At 35.0% G+C, this 19,253-nt stretch overlaps 1 protein-coding gene across 9 annotated transcripts in view; it reads left to right on the forward strand.

Moving 5' to 3' along the window:
- The window catches only part of LOC129746624 (RNA polymerase II elongation factor Ell), a 259,948-nt gene extending 243,318 nt beyond the window's left edge, over positions 1 to 16,630 (forward strand). For all 9 annotated transcript variants that reach the window (XM_055740396.1, XM_055740405.1, XM_055740400.1 and 6 more), the window contains one exon: positions 66 to 16,630. In XM_055740396.1, the coding sequence (XP_055596371.1) occupies positions 66 to 168 (103 nt within the window). In that variant the 3' untranslated portion in view covers positions 169 to 16,630. The remainder of the gene's footprint in view (positions 1 to 65) is intronic.
- Positions 16,631 to 19,253: the final 2,623 nt, after the last annotated feature.

Consider the following 19,253-nt stretch of genomic DNA (forward strand, 5'->3'; position numbering starts at 1 on the left):
CCATTGTTTTTTGGGTTAGCATCCTGTCATAGTTACTCATGTTTCCGTCTTATTGTCGATTTCAGGCTCAACTATCTACACAAAAAGTTATCGCACATCAAGTGTTTGGTGAGCGATTACGATGAAGCTCTCACCCACGGACATTGCCGGCCGCAGGAGAATTACTGACGATTATTGAAGCCTATTAAACAGCACCATCAGCACCACCACCACCACCATCAGCAATCGTCGCATCAGTACTACGTCTGTTGACGACAATTGTCAGAGTCACAACAGTATCAGCAAAGGCAGCAACAACAACATCAACAACAACAACGGGATACGAAGGTCTCGTTCATGTACTGATGATGAAAGCATACGGTCGTTTAATCGATCGTTAATCGAAAACGTGAAAGAGATAGTGACAGTGATAAACCACCCCAACCCCCTATTCCCGCGACACGCGGACGGCTAAACTGTGTGGTACTAGAATGGTGCCTGTTTCTACACACATCCACACGCAAAAACCAAGAAACAAAAAAAACATGCAATTTTTTCTCAGTGCGGAGTGACAGAGTCAGCAGCAGTGCTAGCCAACTCGTTTTTATAAATCAGCAGCAGCGCAGCAGTAGCAAGCAGCAGCAAGCAATCCTTTGTTACCTTTTTTTATTAAAGAAAAATATTGTTTAGCAGTAGTAGAATCAGCCGAGGAGAACCTAGAACAAGGATAGAAAACGCGCCACCAGATGTGTCGGTGACGTGGAAGAAGATTTTGGAATCGTGCCACTAGTTCTCTAATGTATCTCCACCAAATTGAGGAGTCGCCGTATCACGCGGCCGCTCAAAGAAAACAAATCAGCCTCATATCAACGTCTCAATCATCCATCCAAAAAAACAAAAACGGAAAAAGGAAACTTCTCACGACCGCTTGAGGTTGCGACCAGATGCCATTCGTAATGAACCCTGAAGAGTGTCGCAACTTCTCGCCCCGTCGTACTAATGTCGTACTCGCGATTTCTCGCCACCTTCCACATTTAAAAAGATTAGAACACACACGCCCACGCAGAGAAAGGTGTCTCGCTCTTATCAAACACATACACACATTAACACAAATTAACGCGTGCGACTAGCAAGAAAGACGGCATTGGAGTGAAGCAAACACACGTGTAGGAATGTGTTTTAACGTAGCAAGATTATTGCGGTACTAGATTCAAACCGGGAGAGATGGATTGTACGGATGATGAATGAAACAACAGCAGCAGCAGAACATACAGATAAACCTAGGCTCCACACACACACAAGCTTAGAGCAACATACAAACAATTCTACACACAAACACACAAAAGAGAGTGAGAGACATTACTAAATGAATTGATTTCTAAGGATTTTTCTTTAAACTAATTTTAAAAGTTTATGAAACTTAACTAGTTAATTGAATGTGTTAACAAGCAGCACAAGTGAGAAAAGGGTGAGGAAACACACAGGAGACACACCCGAGGAGCTCACAATCACACACACACATACAACTTCACACACCAACGTGCAGAGATATAGCGCAAGAGTGAGTGAATGTGAGAGAGAGTCGGATAATCAGCTCGAAATCACCAAGGAAAATGACCCCCTAATCTAGTAGGATTATTGAATTTAATTTTTTCATAGTTTTCTCGTTTTTAATATTTCTTTTGTTTCCTCAACCTGTTATCGAAAACAAAGCAAAACAAAAATATATACATATTGTAGAATGAAGGAACACTGAAGGAAGCAAAAAAACGCCCTCTTAAGATGACAGACTTATTTGTGTAATACGTTTTTCGTTTTGTTTTACAATTGTGCCGAAGAAGAAAAACGGGAAAGTTTGTGTGATATTCTTCTTTTCGGTTTTCTTCCACTACGGCCAAAAGTAAGCTCAAGATAGGAGAGCAAGGAATAAAGTTAGCAAAAAAAAACAAAACATGATAAGAAAGAGTTAAGAATCTGCTTGTCTGTATTGTGTGATTGGGCAGGGACTAACGAAATTGTCTCTTGTCGTTTTCTGCGCGCGCACGCGCACAGAGATGAACTAGCAAAGAGACACAAGTGGCAAAGCGAAACAGTAAGGCAATTATGGGTATTTAATTAATTTATTAGTTATCTAATTTAGGAAATTTTCAAAACAAAATAAGAGAAGAAACAAAACGGATAAAAACAAACGCCAGATGCGTGGAAGCGTGCGGTGAATCACTCAATCAAAAACGGAAGGAAATGTGAAGTATGAAAAGAATCGGAAATCAGACTAAATCAAAATACAATCATACACACGAGAAAAAGACACACACACATACACACATGCAGACAGACAGACGCAGAGAAAAAGCAGATTGAGGAAACTTTCTTAGCGCGCATTCTCGTTATTCGCTCACAATCAATCGCCACCTCCTGGCGAGATTTGGAGTTCCCTCAAAGAAGGAACCCCACTTGAAAACGTGTACGTGTCTGATTGGAGACCCCCTATTATAGTGCCACAAAATTAGCAAAAAAAAAATTAATTCCATCAGACACACAAACGTGAGTCCAACGACAAAGAAAGTAACAACTAAAACCAGGGCGTTTTTTGGGCGAAAACGAGTGATAGAGAATAGTTAAGCAATCAATCAGTAATGTGTTTTCCCAAAATTCCTTTTTCTCGGTGTCTTAACAAAAAAAAGGCTGGAACAAACAAAAAAAGTCCAATCCAGAAGAATAGCAAAAATGTTAGTCACCGTTTTTTTTTCGGTTTTCCGTTTAAATTTGATTTTGTCAAACTCGTTTACAGTTTTTGTTTTTGGTTGGTAGATTTTTAAATGTTATTCCTTCGATTTCCGAAACGAAAAAAAAAAAAATTACAAACCCACAGAAAAAAAGGACAATTTTGTTTTTTTTCCCTTTAGAATTGTTTTTGATGGTTTACGTTTGAATCGTTTCGTTTTACATTTTTTTTAAATTGGCTCTTCCAAATTCTCCGTACTAGGTTTTAGGATCAGAATCGAATCGTCTGAAGATACAAAATTATGTACACACCCTTAGTTTAAGTTTGCGTTTGATTTTTCCTGCTTTGATTTGTGTTGGTTTTTTCTTGGTTTTAGTTTTAAGTTGAGTTCTAAACATGTTTTGTGAAATACTCTCCCCGGACTAGATTGGAAATGATTGTCTAGAGAAGGAATTGTAAAAAAAAAATATTTTGGTTTTTTCTCAAATTTTTGTTAATTGCACACTAAGCTCAAGAGATTCATTAGTTTTAAAATAGGGAATTATTTGGGGAACAACAAAAATCAAAATGTGCCACATTCGATGCGCGATATTTTCCACAAATGCCATTTGTTAGTAGAGCAAACGATAGAAGAATTGAATGAGAGAATAACGTACAACAACAACTTTCCAACGAATTGACAAATTATTTGATCGCAACGCAAATGTAAATTGATTAGTAGATTTGAAACTGTATGTTGTTCACTTGAATGTACCCTTTGTTTTGTCTCTTTAATTGTCAACATAATTGTGTCAGTTACCTACAACGAGCTGAACTAGTTTGGTCAATTATTTAAAAAGATGTAAGAATGGTGTTCTTTATTTAGGATGAGAAATGGAAATGAATGCTTTGGTGAATTGTTTTCGAGCGATGAAAACGAGCTCGCTTGGTTGATTACCAATAATTGAAATCGAAAGCTAACGAAATTGTTGATTTGGAATTGTCCTTTTGTTTATTTATTTTTTGTTGTACGAAAGATTCGAGGTCATCGAAGATACTTTCAAATTGACAATACGCGGTGTTTAAGTTAACCATTGATCGATTGAAATTTACGAACGATAGAAGAGTCCATGCCAATTTTCACAGTCCGAATCAGTTTTAAATTGATGTCGTCGTCTCAATAGTTAAGGACAGCAAACTTTTCTAAATCCATCCAATGACTTTTCCAAAAGAGCAAACAACAACAAAATAATTGTAAAACCTCCGCACATTAGCATAATAATAGAGAAAGAGCACAAGGAACTCGATTTGAATTTAAGTCAAGCAAAAAATGAAGTAAAACAGAGCCATAGGAATTATTTCGTCCCAAAAATACGTTGTTTTCAGAAGTAATTATTGTAATAGAGGTATTGATGATAATTTGCACAAGGACGCACCACATGCACACTACAAGTGAACAAAAACAAACGATTATACGACTTATTATTAGGCAACCGTCTCATATAGTTTCACAAAATATAAACGTTTGTACAATAAGAAGAAGAAAAAAAGTGCAACCTTGGAAACAACAATGGTTAATAATTGACCTAAAAAGGATAGATTCTAGTGAAGCCACCCAAAACCAAAAACATTGGTAGAAATTGTCTCTCCATTAGACTATCAAAATCAACCGACAACTTATAACTAGTGCTCCAAAATCATACAACTTGACCATCCATTTTTGTTTTTGAAATTTTTAACTCTGAAAAAATTGCGTCCCATTGCCCGTTTTTTTTTATTGTTCCGTCTTCGAGTGAAGTTTTCCATGTTACTACAAATCGAAAGCCCGAATTGAAGTCCACAAAAAGAAACAAATTCAAGTCATTTTCAACCTTCCAAAACTTTAATAATGTAAAATCAGTCTGCAGAAATAAACACCAAATGTTCCAATTAACATAGACAACATCAAGATCGTGTATGGATCGTATCGATTGCATAAATGAAGACGAAATCCGTGCCAAAGTGTCTGTTAATCGTCTGAAGCTATGCAACCTTGGCGACGAATGCATATGCTTTGAAAGTTGTACTAGAATTGATGAAAAACAAACGAAATTAGAGAAAAACACGAAAAGAAAGACGTTAGGTTACAAAAAAAACTCCCTAAAACAAAAATTAAGGAAAAAAAAATCCTTCAAATCAGTTTGCTATCCAAAATGTAGAATATCTGTTGAGAATTCGAGAAAGAATAATGATCAAATTGTTAATTTGTTCCACCCAAAAAAAGACCAATTCGGGCTTCTGTTATGGACAAATTGTTTACGTTTTTCCAATCTTTCTTTTGTTTTGTTTTTGATGGGAGCAAATCCCACATTTGAAAAAAAAAGAAAAAAAAACCGTCTATTTAACACGCAATCAACCTTCCATGAAAACACATCCAAAACATTAACTGTACTATTAAATTACTTTTAGAGTTGAGAGAAATCTTTAAATCCATCGAAGTAAAATAAAGTACATACACACACACACTAATTAGGTAGGGCTAAGTTTCTCCAACAGGGAACGAAATTTGATCAAAATCAACTGTTTTCCTGTCCAGCACTTTTTACGCAAATTGCCAAACGATAAAACATGTTTGAGGTGTCCTCCAAAATTCTTTCGAAAGTAAACAATTGAAAAATCATCCATTCTCAATCCCTTCCAAAACAAAAACCAAATAAAAACATTTTCCTTACTACCTATCTTTTTTTATTGAGGAAAGCAAAAAAAAAAGTCGCGAAAATTGAGTAATCTAAAGTTTTCCGGAATGTGTTTTCCAACCTTTCATCGAATCGAATCATCAAACGAAGTAGAACAACTTCCTTCCTAGGCACATTTTTAAATAGTCTTGTTTCGGTTATGGTAGAAAGTTCAAATTCACACACACACCTGCAGAGACACATCGAAGCTTCCAATTTAGAAATAATTTCTCTTGACATCAGCTCCAACTTCTAAATTCTAGTACTACCATTTTAGATTTGTGTTGATAAAATCGTGATAAACTGACAACTCGATAATTGTTAAGTAATTGGATAAACCAATCCTAAAACGAAGCTTGCTGTTATAATTTTTAGTGGCTGCCATTCGGTGTAATTATTACACCGGATACATTTCAACGAGTCCTGTTTGAGGAAACTATGCGTGTAGAACATTTCAACAAACAATATTGTTCTGCAGAAAAGAAAAAACAACAAAACAAGAACAAATGTAGTAAAAAAAATCGTGTTATCGCGAAGGCGTCCAATGTATGCGAAAAATTGACAATTAAAATTTAAGAACTAAAACATTTTTAATCATAAGCGAGAGACTGAAATCAAACGAACAGACACACAGACACTTGAAACCGTAATGTGGCTAAGCACTTTCACAAAAATCCGGAAACAAAAAGAAACTTAAAACTAAAACAATTGTTCGGATTGTACGAAAGTGCAGTACTAGATTGAACGTAGTTTTTTTTTCGTTTGATCCATTGAAAGTATTCCTGAAAGATATCTTCTGATACTCGATAACGAGCGATGGAGGTGTGTAAAATCTAGAACAATGGAATTTTGTTTACTGTTCGATTAATCGATAGATTTGCAAGCAAACATAATCTCAATCTTAAAATGAAAACTAAAAACTATAAATATATCAAAGTCAAAAGTATCACTTCAACAAACACCCGACAAATGTATATCAATCGAAAACCGAAAAATGGCGCATATTAAAAACAAACAAAAATAAACGATATATCTGGATCAGTACATTTCTCTTATCCTGTACTAATAAACTCATCAGAAACGATTATATTATGAAATAGTTAATAACGGAAAACACGTGAAACGTGTTAAACTATCTTGAAAGCCACAGTTGCTAACTCGTGGCAATCTACTACTACGAGATACTTTACTTGTACCAAACAGAACACAAATTAAACAGAAAGACACTATCTGTGTGTTATCAATTAATTAGGGAGTTAAACTGGTGAAAATTGTAGTACTAGATCATGATACACATGATAAAAGAGACCACAGGCTTTTACCTACCAAAGCATTTAAGCCCTAAATTATGCTAAAACCAAGAAATAACCAACCAGAAATGAAACAAAGGTAATAATTTCCCCACCAAGAAACTCGAAAATAGCACACTCAAAGAAGATGCCAAGTGCATTATAACAAATACAAACTAGAACAAAAAAACTACAACAACTAAGAAGTGTAGTAAGCAAATGCTATTTGTTTTATTATTCAAATTTAAAGTGCAAGCAACTGCAAAACTGTGCAAGGTAGCTGAATTACTAACTAAATTAATAGGTGTTGTTAGCTTAGCCTTCTCATTCTCAAACAAATATAACAAAGAGTAAAACAGAACAAAACTAAGATAAAACTTAGCAGACAAGAAAACCGATTCCCAGATGTTTTCCAATAACACAACTGATCGATGCTACTTTAGATTTATAAAGGAAAAAACACACACACTTTTTACGATGAACCACATTCCCTGGAGAGAAAAGCCAAAACACAAAATCGCTGAAATTGTAAACAGATAAACTAAATTTTTACCTTTTTTTCGTGAACACTAGAAAGAAAAGACAAAACGAACTCTATCCCAAAGCTTACCCCGTGTAAATACATAGAACTTTAAACGCTGCTTTTGTGATTCCCGATATGGAGTAGAACTATTGAAGTTGAAAAAAAAACACAAACAGTAAAACAGCCCTATCTTGATAGTCTAATTCTTGCTTCTATCTGCTATATTATTATCCATGAACCAAACCCGATAGGAGAAAAAAAAACGGAACGGTAGGAAACGAAATGGGAACACAACGTCGTGTCAACCTACAACACCTAAACCTTGAATCCTCTCAAAGCAGGTAAAAAGGATCGCACAATGGACCAGAATATTTCACAATGAACAGCCAACGTAATGCAAGCCAATAACTAAGAAACTAAACTACTGATAGAATGAGAGGAAAAAAAACATAGACGAGAGTTGCTATGACAAACTGAATGAAAAAGGAGGAAGAAGACAACTCGTTTCCTAAACAAGTAGTCTCGGATAAATTTCTACATTTTGATTAGTAAAACTGTGTTCCTATGATAAAAAAAGGTATTCTTTGGCTGCAGTCAAACTTTGTGGTACCAGAATGAGGTTGATATCGTCAAGTGATTGTTGCTATCAAGTATAATTCATATAATTGTTGAGTAAGTTACTGTGAAATCTTGATTTGAAACAGAATTTTAAAAACTCCCTTTTGGAATGGAAATTGCCCCGGAATTGTTTCAACGTGAGCTTGGTCTAGGCTTCTCTACCCAATTTTGACAAGTTTTAAACTGTTTTCAGAATCCTGATTCAACAAATTATAACATGATTTTGGAAAAAAATTTGGAATGCTATTTTTTTTTGTTTCAAAGAAGTGAGGCAAATTTTTCATTATTTTTTCGACTAAAGGGATGAATGACTTTAAGAAGTTAAAATCCATTCGAATTGAAAAAAAAAACTCCTTATCTTTCCAAAGAGGCGTCCGATGAGTTTTAAGTTGCGAAGTTGTTTTTAAGTTCTTATTTACGATCGTTCTTCAATAAAAAAAAAATACAAAAAAAACGTATTACGTTTTGAGCTTTAACTGCCTCAAAACTTATACCCAAGTATAAGTTTTTTAACATTTTGTTAATTTCCTCTAAATACTAAGATTGTTTTGGTGAAGATGGAAAATTCTCATAATTTTTAATATTCAAACCTCTTCTTGAACTTGGTTGGTGGTTTTTGAATTTGTAAGATGCTAGCCAGTGTTATGCGAATTAGGGTTTCTTCAAGGAAGCATGAAGTTTCACTGAGATCTTTTAAACTTTTCAACAAAAAAAACGTAGTTCTGAAATATTTAAAAAAGGTGATCTCAAACAAGACTACAAAAAGTTCACAAAAAAACTTGAAAATTCGTTCGATTTTCAAATTACTCCGGCATATTGAAAACGTGATCTTTTTTCACTCATTTGTAACAAACTAGCGCATATTGAATCCCACTCCAGTGCAATCGGCACTTTTTTTCCTGTTTCACAAAGTTCTCGTATTCTGAGTAGTACTAGAACACTTTTTTGGCAAAACAAATGCGCCTTTTTATTTTATTTCCAGCGCAATAGGCCCTTTTACTGGTTCACGTAGCTCTAGAAAGCTAGAAAGCTCTAAGGCAAGAGCACGTTTTGAGTCGATCAAAAGATTGGAGTTATGGATAGTTATTTTGTATTATTGTAATATCGGAACAAGTTCCTTATAAACGAAATTATGAGATTTTCGTTATTTTAAGGCCAGAATCCCTCGTGAATTTGTTTTTGGAAATTTTGAGCGGCTTTATCGGAGAGTATTATTGATTTGAAATGATAGACGGATAAACTATAGGAAGAAAGTTACTAAGCTTGATCACATACTGAATTTTGCCGCTGGAGTTCAAAAATCGAATCGTCGTTTTTTTTGAACGACTTTCGAAGCACCTAGGCCTGATTGAGCTTATTAAAAACTTCAAGACTCACTTCGTGTGGTTGGAATTTGAACTTGGTAGAGAATTGATGATTTAAATTCTAATTCCTTATTTTTGCCTTATTTGCATGAAATTTTGCTCGGAGCTATTTAAAAGTAGCAATAGCAATACAGTTTAATCGATATTTATTTTCTAAAACTTCCTATTAGTTGCCATGGCCAAAAAGTAGGTTCTAGGGCTTTACTGATCCATGTTATGTTTTTTCGTTTATGACTTGATGTTGTACTAGAATATGAAGTTCTAAGCTGCATAACTGTTACTATAAATTGTTTATGTCCCTTCAAATAGCAAGAAAAAATCACTGTTATGGTGTCAAAACAAGATTTATTCAATTGCCGTTTGGCGAAAAAATGGGTCCAACATGTTTGCAAAGAGTGATGATTTTTCCCTTATTTGCACTGTTTTTTTTTTCATGAAGCAGTACCGTGTCCAGAATTTATCTTCAGTGTTATGGCCAGAAGAACGTGCACACTGTTGTAATGATTATTTGGAGAAGCTCAGCCTTTAGTCAAAATTGCTTGGCTTAAAAATTGTCCCACAATTATATTAAAGTGTGGTTATTTTTCATTGTTCTGTGCGGTTTTCTTGTGTTTGTGATCTCTGGAACCAGACTTCAAAAAGTACACAAAAAAACTTGAAAATTTGCCCCATTTTAAGGTTACGCCGGCATATTGAAATCGTGATAATTTTTCCCTCATTTGTAACAAACTAGCGCATATTGAATTCCAATGCAATCGGCACTTTTTTCCTGTTTCACAAAGTTCTCGTATTCTGAGTAGTACTAGAACACCTTTTTGGCAAAACAACTGCGCCTTTTTATTTTATTTCCAGCGCAATAGGCCCTTTTTCTGGTTCACGTAGCTCTAGAAAGCTATAAAGCTCTAAGGCAAGAGCACGTTTTGAGGCCATCAAAAGATTGGAGTTATGGATCGTAATTTTGTATTATTGTAACTACGGAACAAGTTCTTTATAAACGAAATTATGAGATTTTCGTTATTTTAAGGCCAGAATCCCTCGTGAATTTGTTTTTGGAAATTTTGAGCGGCTTTATCGGAGAATATTATAGATTTGAAATGATGGACGAATAGACTATGGGAAGAAAGTTACTAAGCTTGATCACATACTGAATTTTGCCGCTGGAGACTGATACTAGGTTGTTCAAAGTTCAAAAATAGAATCGTCGTTTGTTTGAACGACTTTCGAAGTACCTAGGCCTGATTGAGTTTATTAAAAACTTCAAGATCTCGTGTGGTTGGAATTTGAACTTCTTAAAGAATTTCTAACAGTACTTAGTACGGTTTAGTACTAAAATATGTTATCTTTTAAGGAGCTATTTGAAAGTAGTGTCAAAGACAAGAGATTCATTCAATTGCCGTTTGGCTTAAAAATGGGTCCAACATGTTTCCAAAGAGTGATGATTTTCCCTTATGCACACTGTTTTTTTCATGAAGTAGTACCGTGTCTAGAATTTATCTCGAATGTTCTGGCTAGAAGAAGCTGCACACTGTATTGATGATTATTTGAAGAAGCACTGCCTTTAGTCAAAATTGCTTGCATAATTGTTTCATAAATGAATTGAATTTGTTCAGTTGGACTTTGGTTTATGGATTCCTAATACTGTTCGAATGCCGTTTGGCTTAAAAATTATTCCACAATTATTTTAAAATGTGGTTCTTTTTCATTGTTCTGCGGGGTTTTCTTGTGTTTGTGTCTTAAATTCAAATCCAATATTGTTGTGATTATTTCAAGATATTTATTTTTTTTTGACGAGACACAAATTTATACGATTACCGTTTGGTTTGAAAATTTCTCCAAAATTGTTCCAGACAGTGATGAATTTTCACTTCTCTGCAGATTTCATCTAAGTGTCAATGTTGGATATTTAAAGTTGTCATGGATTCAGAATGGAAAGTAATTATAATTTATACAGTGAATTTGATATTTAAATTATTCTCAATTTGTTTCAAAGTGTGACTCATTCTCACTTATCCACACGATTTTTTAAGTCGTAGTACCGTGTTTAGAATTTATCTCCAGAGGCTCACTGCGGCTGAAATTCATACTTTTGGGTGATATTCGCAGTCTTTAAAGCAATTAAGTTTCAAAATTACCTCCAGAATTGGTAGAAATTGAACTCGAATTTGATCGATTACCTTTTGGTTTAAAGATTGTCCCATAGTTGTGTCAAATAATCGTCTATGATTGGGAACAAAGAAAATTGTATAAAAAAATTATTTTTATCCGGTTAAATTGACCTAAGCATTGCGATGTACAATACGAACAAAAGATTTTTCCGATAAGCTCATATTCAATTCAACAGTTCTGGTACCTCAAAGCTTGGCGTTCATCCATCAAGTAGACTACTAGCTTCTCTAATTTACCCCACCGTGCTAAAAAAAAAGTTCACCAACTCATCGGATATTTTTCCAAACAATTCCACCAAAAGTGTTACCACGATTTTCGTTCACCACTGTTAAACCACTGATACTTACCCCCTATTGAGTAGTAGTACTAGAAGAAGTAATAAATCGTTGTTTTCTCCAGCCCACAAAATTATTCAAACATGAAAAAGGAAAGAGAATACAAAAAAAAACGATATTTTTCGTTCGTGCCTTACCCTAAAACAGAACAAACACCCCCACATATATAGATTGATACAAACTGATGTTTCCTAACAGAATTTAAAAAAAATCCTTCTAGCAGAATTCCGAGCTTTCGCGTTAGGGTTTTCTTTCGCTTGCCAGCAACCGGAAACGAAAAGTAGCAACAATAACTTTTATTTTCTCCAAACAAAACACTAGAAGAACACCGAAAATCGTACACCAGAATCGAAAATACACCACACATACACCAAATGTAAATTATCATACCAGCAACACCTTTGCGAACTTATATTTAAATTAAAACAAACAAAAAAACAACACTGTACACTAGTAGCCAACAAAGAAAAACAAAAGCAAACAATAACTTAGTAGAAGGGACGTTTCTCAAAGAGTTAACGACGCGAAGAGAGAAAACTGACATTTTGATGCCTAGCAGAAACCGATCATTGTATAATTAAAAAAAAACTAACGAAAAAAAAATGTAAAAGACGAAACAAGAACGACATTCATGTTTAAAGTAGGGTGAAAATTTAAGAAGCAAAATGTGAAAACCAAATCGTGTGAAGTAAGTAAAACAAAAAGATTGCCTTGTGAGTGAAATGATGATGATGGGAGGAGAAAAAAAAAAAGTTTACCATCAGCAGCCGAAAAATCCGAATTGAGCTAACTAGAACAACAAAATTGAAACATCAACCAGATTAAAAGAAACACAATTGAACAACCAACTATATATATTAGAATAAGAAAAGAAGAATGTAAACGAAAGAAAACAGAAACAAAAGAAAAAAAACTATTCAGTGCGTGCTGCTAATCAAAACCAAAACCCAAGGATGGTGTCGTGTACATAAGTCTATATTATCAAAGCTGAACACACTGAAAAAAATCGTTAACCTAAAACAACCGGAGAAGAAAGGCGAAGTTTGCGCTTCACGCTGACACGAAAAAAAAAACGCATGAGTAACTTTCAGCAGAAAAGCGGCTAAACCGGTAGTTTCGATCGATTGTTTTGTTTCGATTCGTTGTGTTGGGGGGCAAGCAATTAAAGCAATATCTATCTATCATCTCACATTAGCCAGCTGATAGATTTCCGCGGTGGGTTCGCTTTCGGGACCACTTCGTTTCTTAGATGGACGTGTAGAGGAAAGGAAGTGAATTTCTCTCCAGGAAATCCGGGACCAACCGAATTGGCGCAAGCAAAAAAAAATACGGCAAACAACAGATTTCATTTGTTAGGAAGATAGGTAAATTCAAAATTCGCTCAATGTTTAATCCTTCCCTTTTTTACTGTTTAAATGTTCGATTGTATTTTTTTCTTCTCTTTGGGATGGAGCAGGCTCCATCTCTGTTTATTTTGCTATCTCTTTTTTTCGTTATTGCTGTTAATTGTGTTATAATCTTGCAGATGCCAAAGTTGATGTTTTAGGAGGGAAGAAAAACTGCCGGTTTTTCCGTAAAAGCAAAGAGAAGAGCTCATCAGACGAAGAAGGTAAAAGAAAAAAAAAACGACAAAACATTCAAAGTGTACTTTTTTATCTCGCTAAATATTAATATTTAAAGAAACTGAAGCAAGAACAACAACAAAAAACCAACAAGGATGCAGACAAATACTTCGGAAAGGCTAGATGAGACAACCCAAAAATAAAGGAAAAAGAATTTAAATCATAACATTTTAGATTATTCCAAACAGAGAAAACAGATAGATATATTTTGGCAAATGTGAAATTTTACAAAACAGAAAAAAATGGCTAGAAGCAAACAAAAGCAGCGTGCAGTTTTAAAAAGGAAAAATTTTCGCGAGCAAGGAAACCAAAACAAAAAGAAAAAAGACGAAAGCCGATACACTCTAGAAAATGGAAACTAAAAAAAAACAAAAAACCTAATGGTTGTGTTGATTTCAAAATGCTAGAAAAAAAACAAGAAGGAAAATTCTTGTTCAAGGAGCGGGCTTGTTTAAGAAACTTGCGCCGCCGATCAGTTTTTACGTGGTTTTTACCCTAATTTGAGTGCTTTACAAACAACAGTGTATGACGTCTGTGAGATGGAAAATCTTCCAAAGTGGGAAACTTTGAAGAGAGAACTCAAACAGAGAGAGCAAAAGCGAGTGAGATTTTAACCAGCGACCCCGCTTTTATCGTGCCATCACATCCAAAACAAACTAACAGAGAAGAAAATTTATGACGAAAAATTTGCTCTCAAAAACAATCAAAAGAAGAGTACTAAACAAAAGAGAGGGCGATCACTGATCCAGTTGTTCACTTGAATCAGTTAGCAATCAGTTGTGAAAGCATTTTTCAAAAGGAAAACAAAATATACAAACAGCTATTATTCTTATTGAAAAAAAAATATTCAAACGCAAATCAAGCAGGAAAAATCAAATGAAAACCATCAAAATAGCAGAAAAAACCTAAAAAATCGGAACCGAAAAATGAAAAACAACTATCAAAAGATACAACTAGCAAAACAAGTAATTTGCCAATAGCGAAACACAATAGGGAATAAACTAATAAAACAAAACGAAAATGGAATAAAATTTCGGTTAAAGTGCCAGTCCAGCTAGCAGGATGAAAAACAGTAGGAAAAAAATTGACTAAGAACGAGAAAAATTCACCCCAAACTCACACATACACAAAAAAAACCACAAACACTGACACCCACACACATACATACGAAAGAGAAAAAAAAAACCGCAAAACACACATCCACACACCAGCATACATATATTTATAAATATACGTTTGTTAAGAATTTTTTTCATTTGTAAATATGTTTATATTCGATTGATTATTAATTAAAATGAAATTGCGCCGCCAGCAGCGGCAGAAAAACTGGGAACACTGGCGCAGACAGACAAAATAGACAGAGAGAAAACACACCAGATAGACAACTAATTAACTGAATGAAAGGAGAAAGGAAAGAATCGAAGAAGAAGAAAAGAAAAAAAAACAGTGCTCCCATCGAATGTAGGAAAATTCGCCCTGCGAAAGAAAGGGCGGATCTTAACTCTATAAATGATTAAACAAAGCAAAACAAAAACAAAAAAACCCCTCGAGAATACTTGATGACGACTCTAACGCAATGAATAACCAATACTTGAATCGTGAAACCAATCGATCGCTGTGCGGTTTTTGGATTTTTGCCGGGGTGCGTGTGGCCTTGAAGAAATCAAGCGTTTTTTTGGAGGCACAAAATAGTTGTGAGCGACAAGTTTTCTTAGGAAAGCAAAAATAATCCACTTTCTTCGAGTAACCAACAATCTTCCACAATCGAACTAGAAAATCTGAAAAAAAAAATCACAGCTGAGAGAGCTTAAAAATCAAGACAAAGACTGATGGAACACAACGCGAAATGTTGAAAAAAAGGCGAGTTTAGAAAGAGAGTCTGGAAGGGACTTAAAATGGAAGATTTTTTTATTCTAAAAAAATCTCTTTGTAGTTTAGAATTTTCCAATTCACAAAGCCCAAAAAATGGGTAGAAACAATCTTTTTTTTTATCTGTTTTCAGAATGATCCTTCAGCTTGGCTGTCGCTTGCAACTATTTTGTGTTCCCAAGAAGACCCAGAAGCTAAGACGGAGAGAAAAGAATTTGAATTAAAGAGTCAGCTCGAAAAGTAAAGTGAGTCTCAATTTAAGACTCAGAAAAAGAGCTCAAAAAGAGAAAAGCGTCTAAATTCAAGACCCAGAAAGAGAGATAAAAAAGTGAGTGTCAATTCAAGACTCAGAAAGTGGAAAGAGTCCAAATTTAAGACTCAGAAAGAAAGCTCAAAAAACGAAGAGTGTCTAAATTTAACACAGAACAAGATCTCAGAAATCCAAGATGGCTCACTTTTCCTCAATCGAAAAAAAAACATCGCTCATAGAGGCCACTCCCGTCAAAAATTAAAAAACCCGCTCAGCGATTAATCCATGTTCTGCCATTTTATTCGCGCACCGCAAATCGGGAAACCCCCAACAGAGCAGGTGTACTCTCAATGAGAGAGACTAAAGAGAAGCAAGAAAACAGGAGGGAGGGTCCCACCGATCCCAGTCACATCCACACACACACAGAGCCAAGAATATTTGTTAAGGTTCCCGGACCGACCATTCGAAAAAAAAAACATCTAAAAATGGTTCCGGAGACTTCTCGCCGTTGTCGTCGGTCGAAACTTGACATTTGACATCACTTTGAAGGATGAAAGTAAACAATTCAACTAAACATCTTTTGTGCTTTGGTTTTTTCTGTACCTTCAATTTAAGTTCTGAAAGCCAAATCTATAATCCTTCAAAAGTCAAGCGAAAAAGACGACGACGACGACGAGAGACCCTTGAAAGAAAACTCAATCAAAAGCGACTCACCATTAGGTTTTCTTTCTCGTTAATTGTTAATTTTTTATTATAGAATAAAAAATGAAGTAGTAGAGTATTTCCGGTGGCCCTCCTCCGTTTCGAAAAACGTTCAAGGTAAAGCAAAAAGACAAATCTACGCCGTTTAGCTTCCATCACAAGAAAATTAATGAACACGAAAAAAAAAACCAAACGGCGCTACACCCATTGTTGATTCAAAAAGGGGTTCCGAACCTCTCGGTTTGCGGAATTTCCTCCAACCCCTCCGAAGGAGGAATGATCCGCTGCGGATGCGAATGGTGGATGTTAAGCAAAAATACTTTAATTTAGTGCGTAATAAAACAAGAATTAAACAAAAAAAAAAACAAGAAAAAAATACGATGAGTAATATCGCAGCAGCAAGCAAGCAAAACGAAAGAAGAAAAAAAAACAAAACAAAAACAAACACAATGAGCATAATTTAACGACCGACGAAGATGAAGAATTAAAAGAAAATGAACTAAAAAAAAAAACATGATGAAATCATCAACTAAGAAATAAACCCTCTACATATTACACACTATGGAGACAAAGAATGAAAGCAAGAGCGCTAATAAATGATGAAGAAAAAAAAATCACACACACGTTAGCGAACGCGCGAGAAAATGAAATAAAAAAAAATGATGATGATTACAAGTAATTAAAAGAATAAGAGTAAAAAAAAACAACAGAATTGTGAATATTTTTGGTGTAATTGATATTATATAAATATTATATATACATATTATACATACATATTATGTAAAATTTGAAAAATAATAAAAAAAACTTTTTGTTATATATCATGCAGCATAAAAATATGAAAAAAAAAATGAAAACGGAGTTTTCACTCGATGGAGCTTAAGAGAAAATCATTATAGTGGTACTAGATTATTGGATTGGCGCTGTTCATGAATGACCAGCTGAATGTGTACCAAGATATGCCAAAAAAAGTTAGAATATCACAGAACACACGTGGCGTGGTATTGAATCGGAAAATGAGTGTAAAGCTGAGGACGCGTGCCAGTGGCTCCAGAGAGAGCGTTGAAAAAAAAACTGCCTCTCCGGTATTTTTTTTATTTTTGGAAAAGTTTAATCAGCATGTGCTGCTGACTGTTAACTGTAGATATAAAACCAAGCAGACTTCCTTATTGAATTATATTTCTTCTGCACTATTCTGGTGACAACAGGTTAACTGAGAAAAAATAAAGCTGAGGTAAAGAAGTTTTTAGGTGAATGTTAACCTAATAGTTGTGTCAACGTAAGAATTTCACTGGACAATTAACACACGACGTATTCCAGGACACGACAATGGCCTTTTAAAAATTGGAAAAGAATAAAAAAAAACTTTTTTGTCAACCGGCCCGGGCTCGATGTTGCTCATCTTCACGTCGATGTCCGTAACACGAATAAATTACTGGGAGTATCATATAGTGGCCCTTATTCTGCGCCGCGCGTGACGTGATGATAGTCGAGTCACCCAAGTCACTCTATTCCAGTAGTCGGTGCAGGTGAGGATTGTCACTTCGGATGAACTTCGTGAGCTCTTACCCTATTCTCGTAGTCACCGTGGGTGAGAATCGTCGCATTCGGGTGACGATTTTAGGTGACAATTGTCGGTACCTTTTCAGGTGCTGACGACATAGAAATGAAATGAAAAAACACGAAAATTATGTACTTTAAAGCGGAGTTATTAATTGTTCAAATTCAATCATTTTTTTAACTAGCATGTTTTAATGCTTAAAATCATCAATAAATTAGTAGACACGACGAGAATTTAATGAGCAAAAAAGTATCGTCACCATCTCTCGTTCAGTTAAGCGATTGTTGAACTTCAAGGAGTAGTAAATTAATAAAATTTATGATACAATTTCTAAATTCTTCTTCTTTAATATTCAAATGTATAAGAATATTAATGCCAATAAACAATAAATTAGTAAACACAACGAGAATATGATGAACACAAAAGTATCAGGTCACCATCTATCGTCCAGTTAAGCGAATGTTGAACTTCAAGTAGTAGTAAATTAATAAAAAAAATAGTTTCTGATACAACTTTTAAAATTGTCCTTCTTTAATTTTCAAATGTAGAAGAATAGTAAAAACTTTACAAACAGTTATTGCTTTTATTCCGATTTTTTTTTTAAATTACAATGTAGAATGTTATTTATCCTTTTGCAGCAAATTATTGAATTATTAGTAGCTTGTGGGAAAGTGCACGTTTGTTCGTCGAGTGCTCATTCTTGTACCATCTCTGCAAAGTACATCGTCTTAAAAAATTATCATAGACTATCAGCTTAAAAAAACTTTAAATGTAATCTTTGATACCTCGTGGAGATATTTTGAAATTCGGAAATGCGAAAGAATCAGTTACAGCAGAACTTTTATCCACATTAGGAACTGCATCGGGTATAGACTCAGTAGAGGCTTCGGCCAAATTTTTGTCAGTCACCGATGGAGGTTCGGTAAGAATTTCCTGTTCCTCTTCCGGATGCTTGCCGATAAACTTCAACTTGTTCGCAATTTCGACCCTGCCCGGCTGGTTTCCGTTCTTGTGTCGTGGCCTGATTAAGGAAATTTCGGTTGGTTGGTCGGTCGTTTGGAGATGGAAAGGAAGTAAGCCGCACTCTTCAGAGATACCTTCCAAAATGTTCTTCCTGATTCGGCCTTGATGTTAACCTTTAAAAAAAAAAAATAAAAACCTTTAGTAGAGAATTGGTACGCGACAATCAACTATCTTACCAACAGCAATTGTCCGCACCCAACGACCAAACGGTTTGAACAGTTTAATTGAAGTGTCATCTGTATCTTTCCATAACCAGGTGATGTGCTCGACAAACCGTATCGATGACATCTGCTGCATTGAACTCCGAAACCACATCCGAGCCAACACCTACTAACAATTCGATCGAAACCTTACAGTTATTTCAAACTGAAATTTTCAGGTCGTAAAATCGCCACAAACCTGCAATGTTAATTTATTTTAATTTTTTGAAACTAATCGGAAATTTTTGTATCACTTACAATTTTTGACGTCGATTCTTGTGTTGGCGTTTCACAGCCTGCCCATTTTTCCATATTGAATTATTTGCTGACACCA

This window comes from Uranotaenia lowii, chromosome 2, assembly GCF_029784155.1.
Source record: "Uranotaenia lowii strain MFRU-FL chromosome 2, ASM2978415v1, whole genome shotgun sequence".
NCBI lineage: Eukaryota > Metazoa > Arthropoda > Insecta > Diptera > Culicidae > Uranotaenia > Uranotaenia lowii.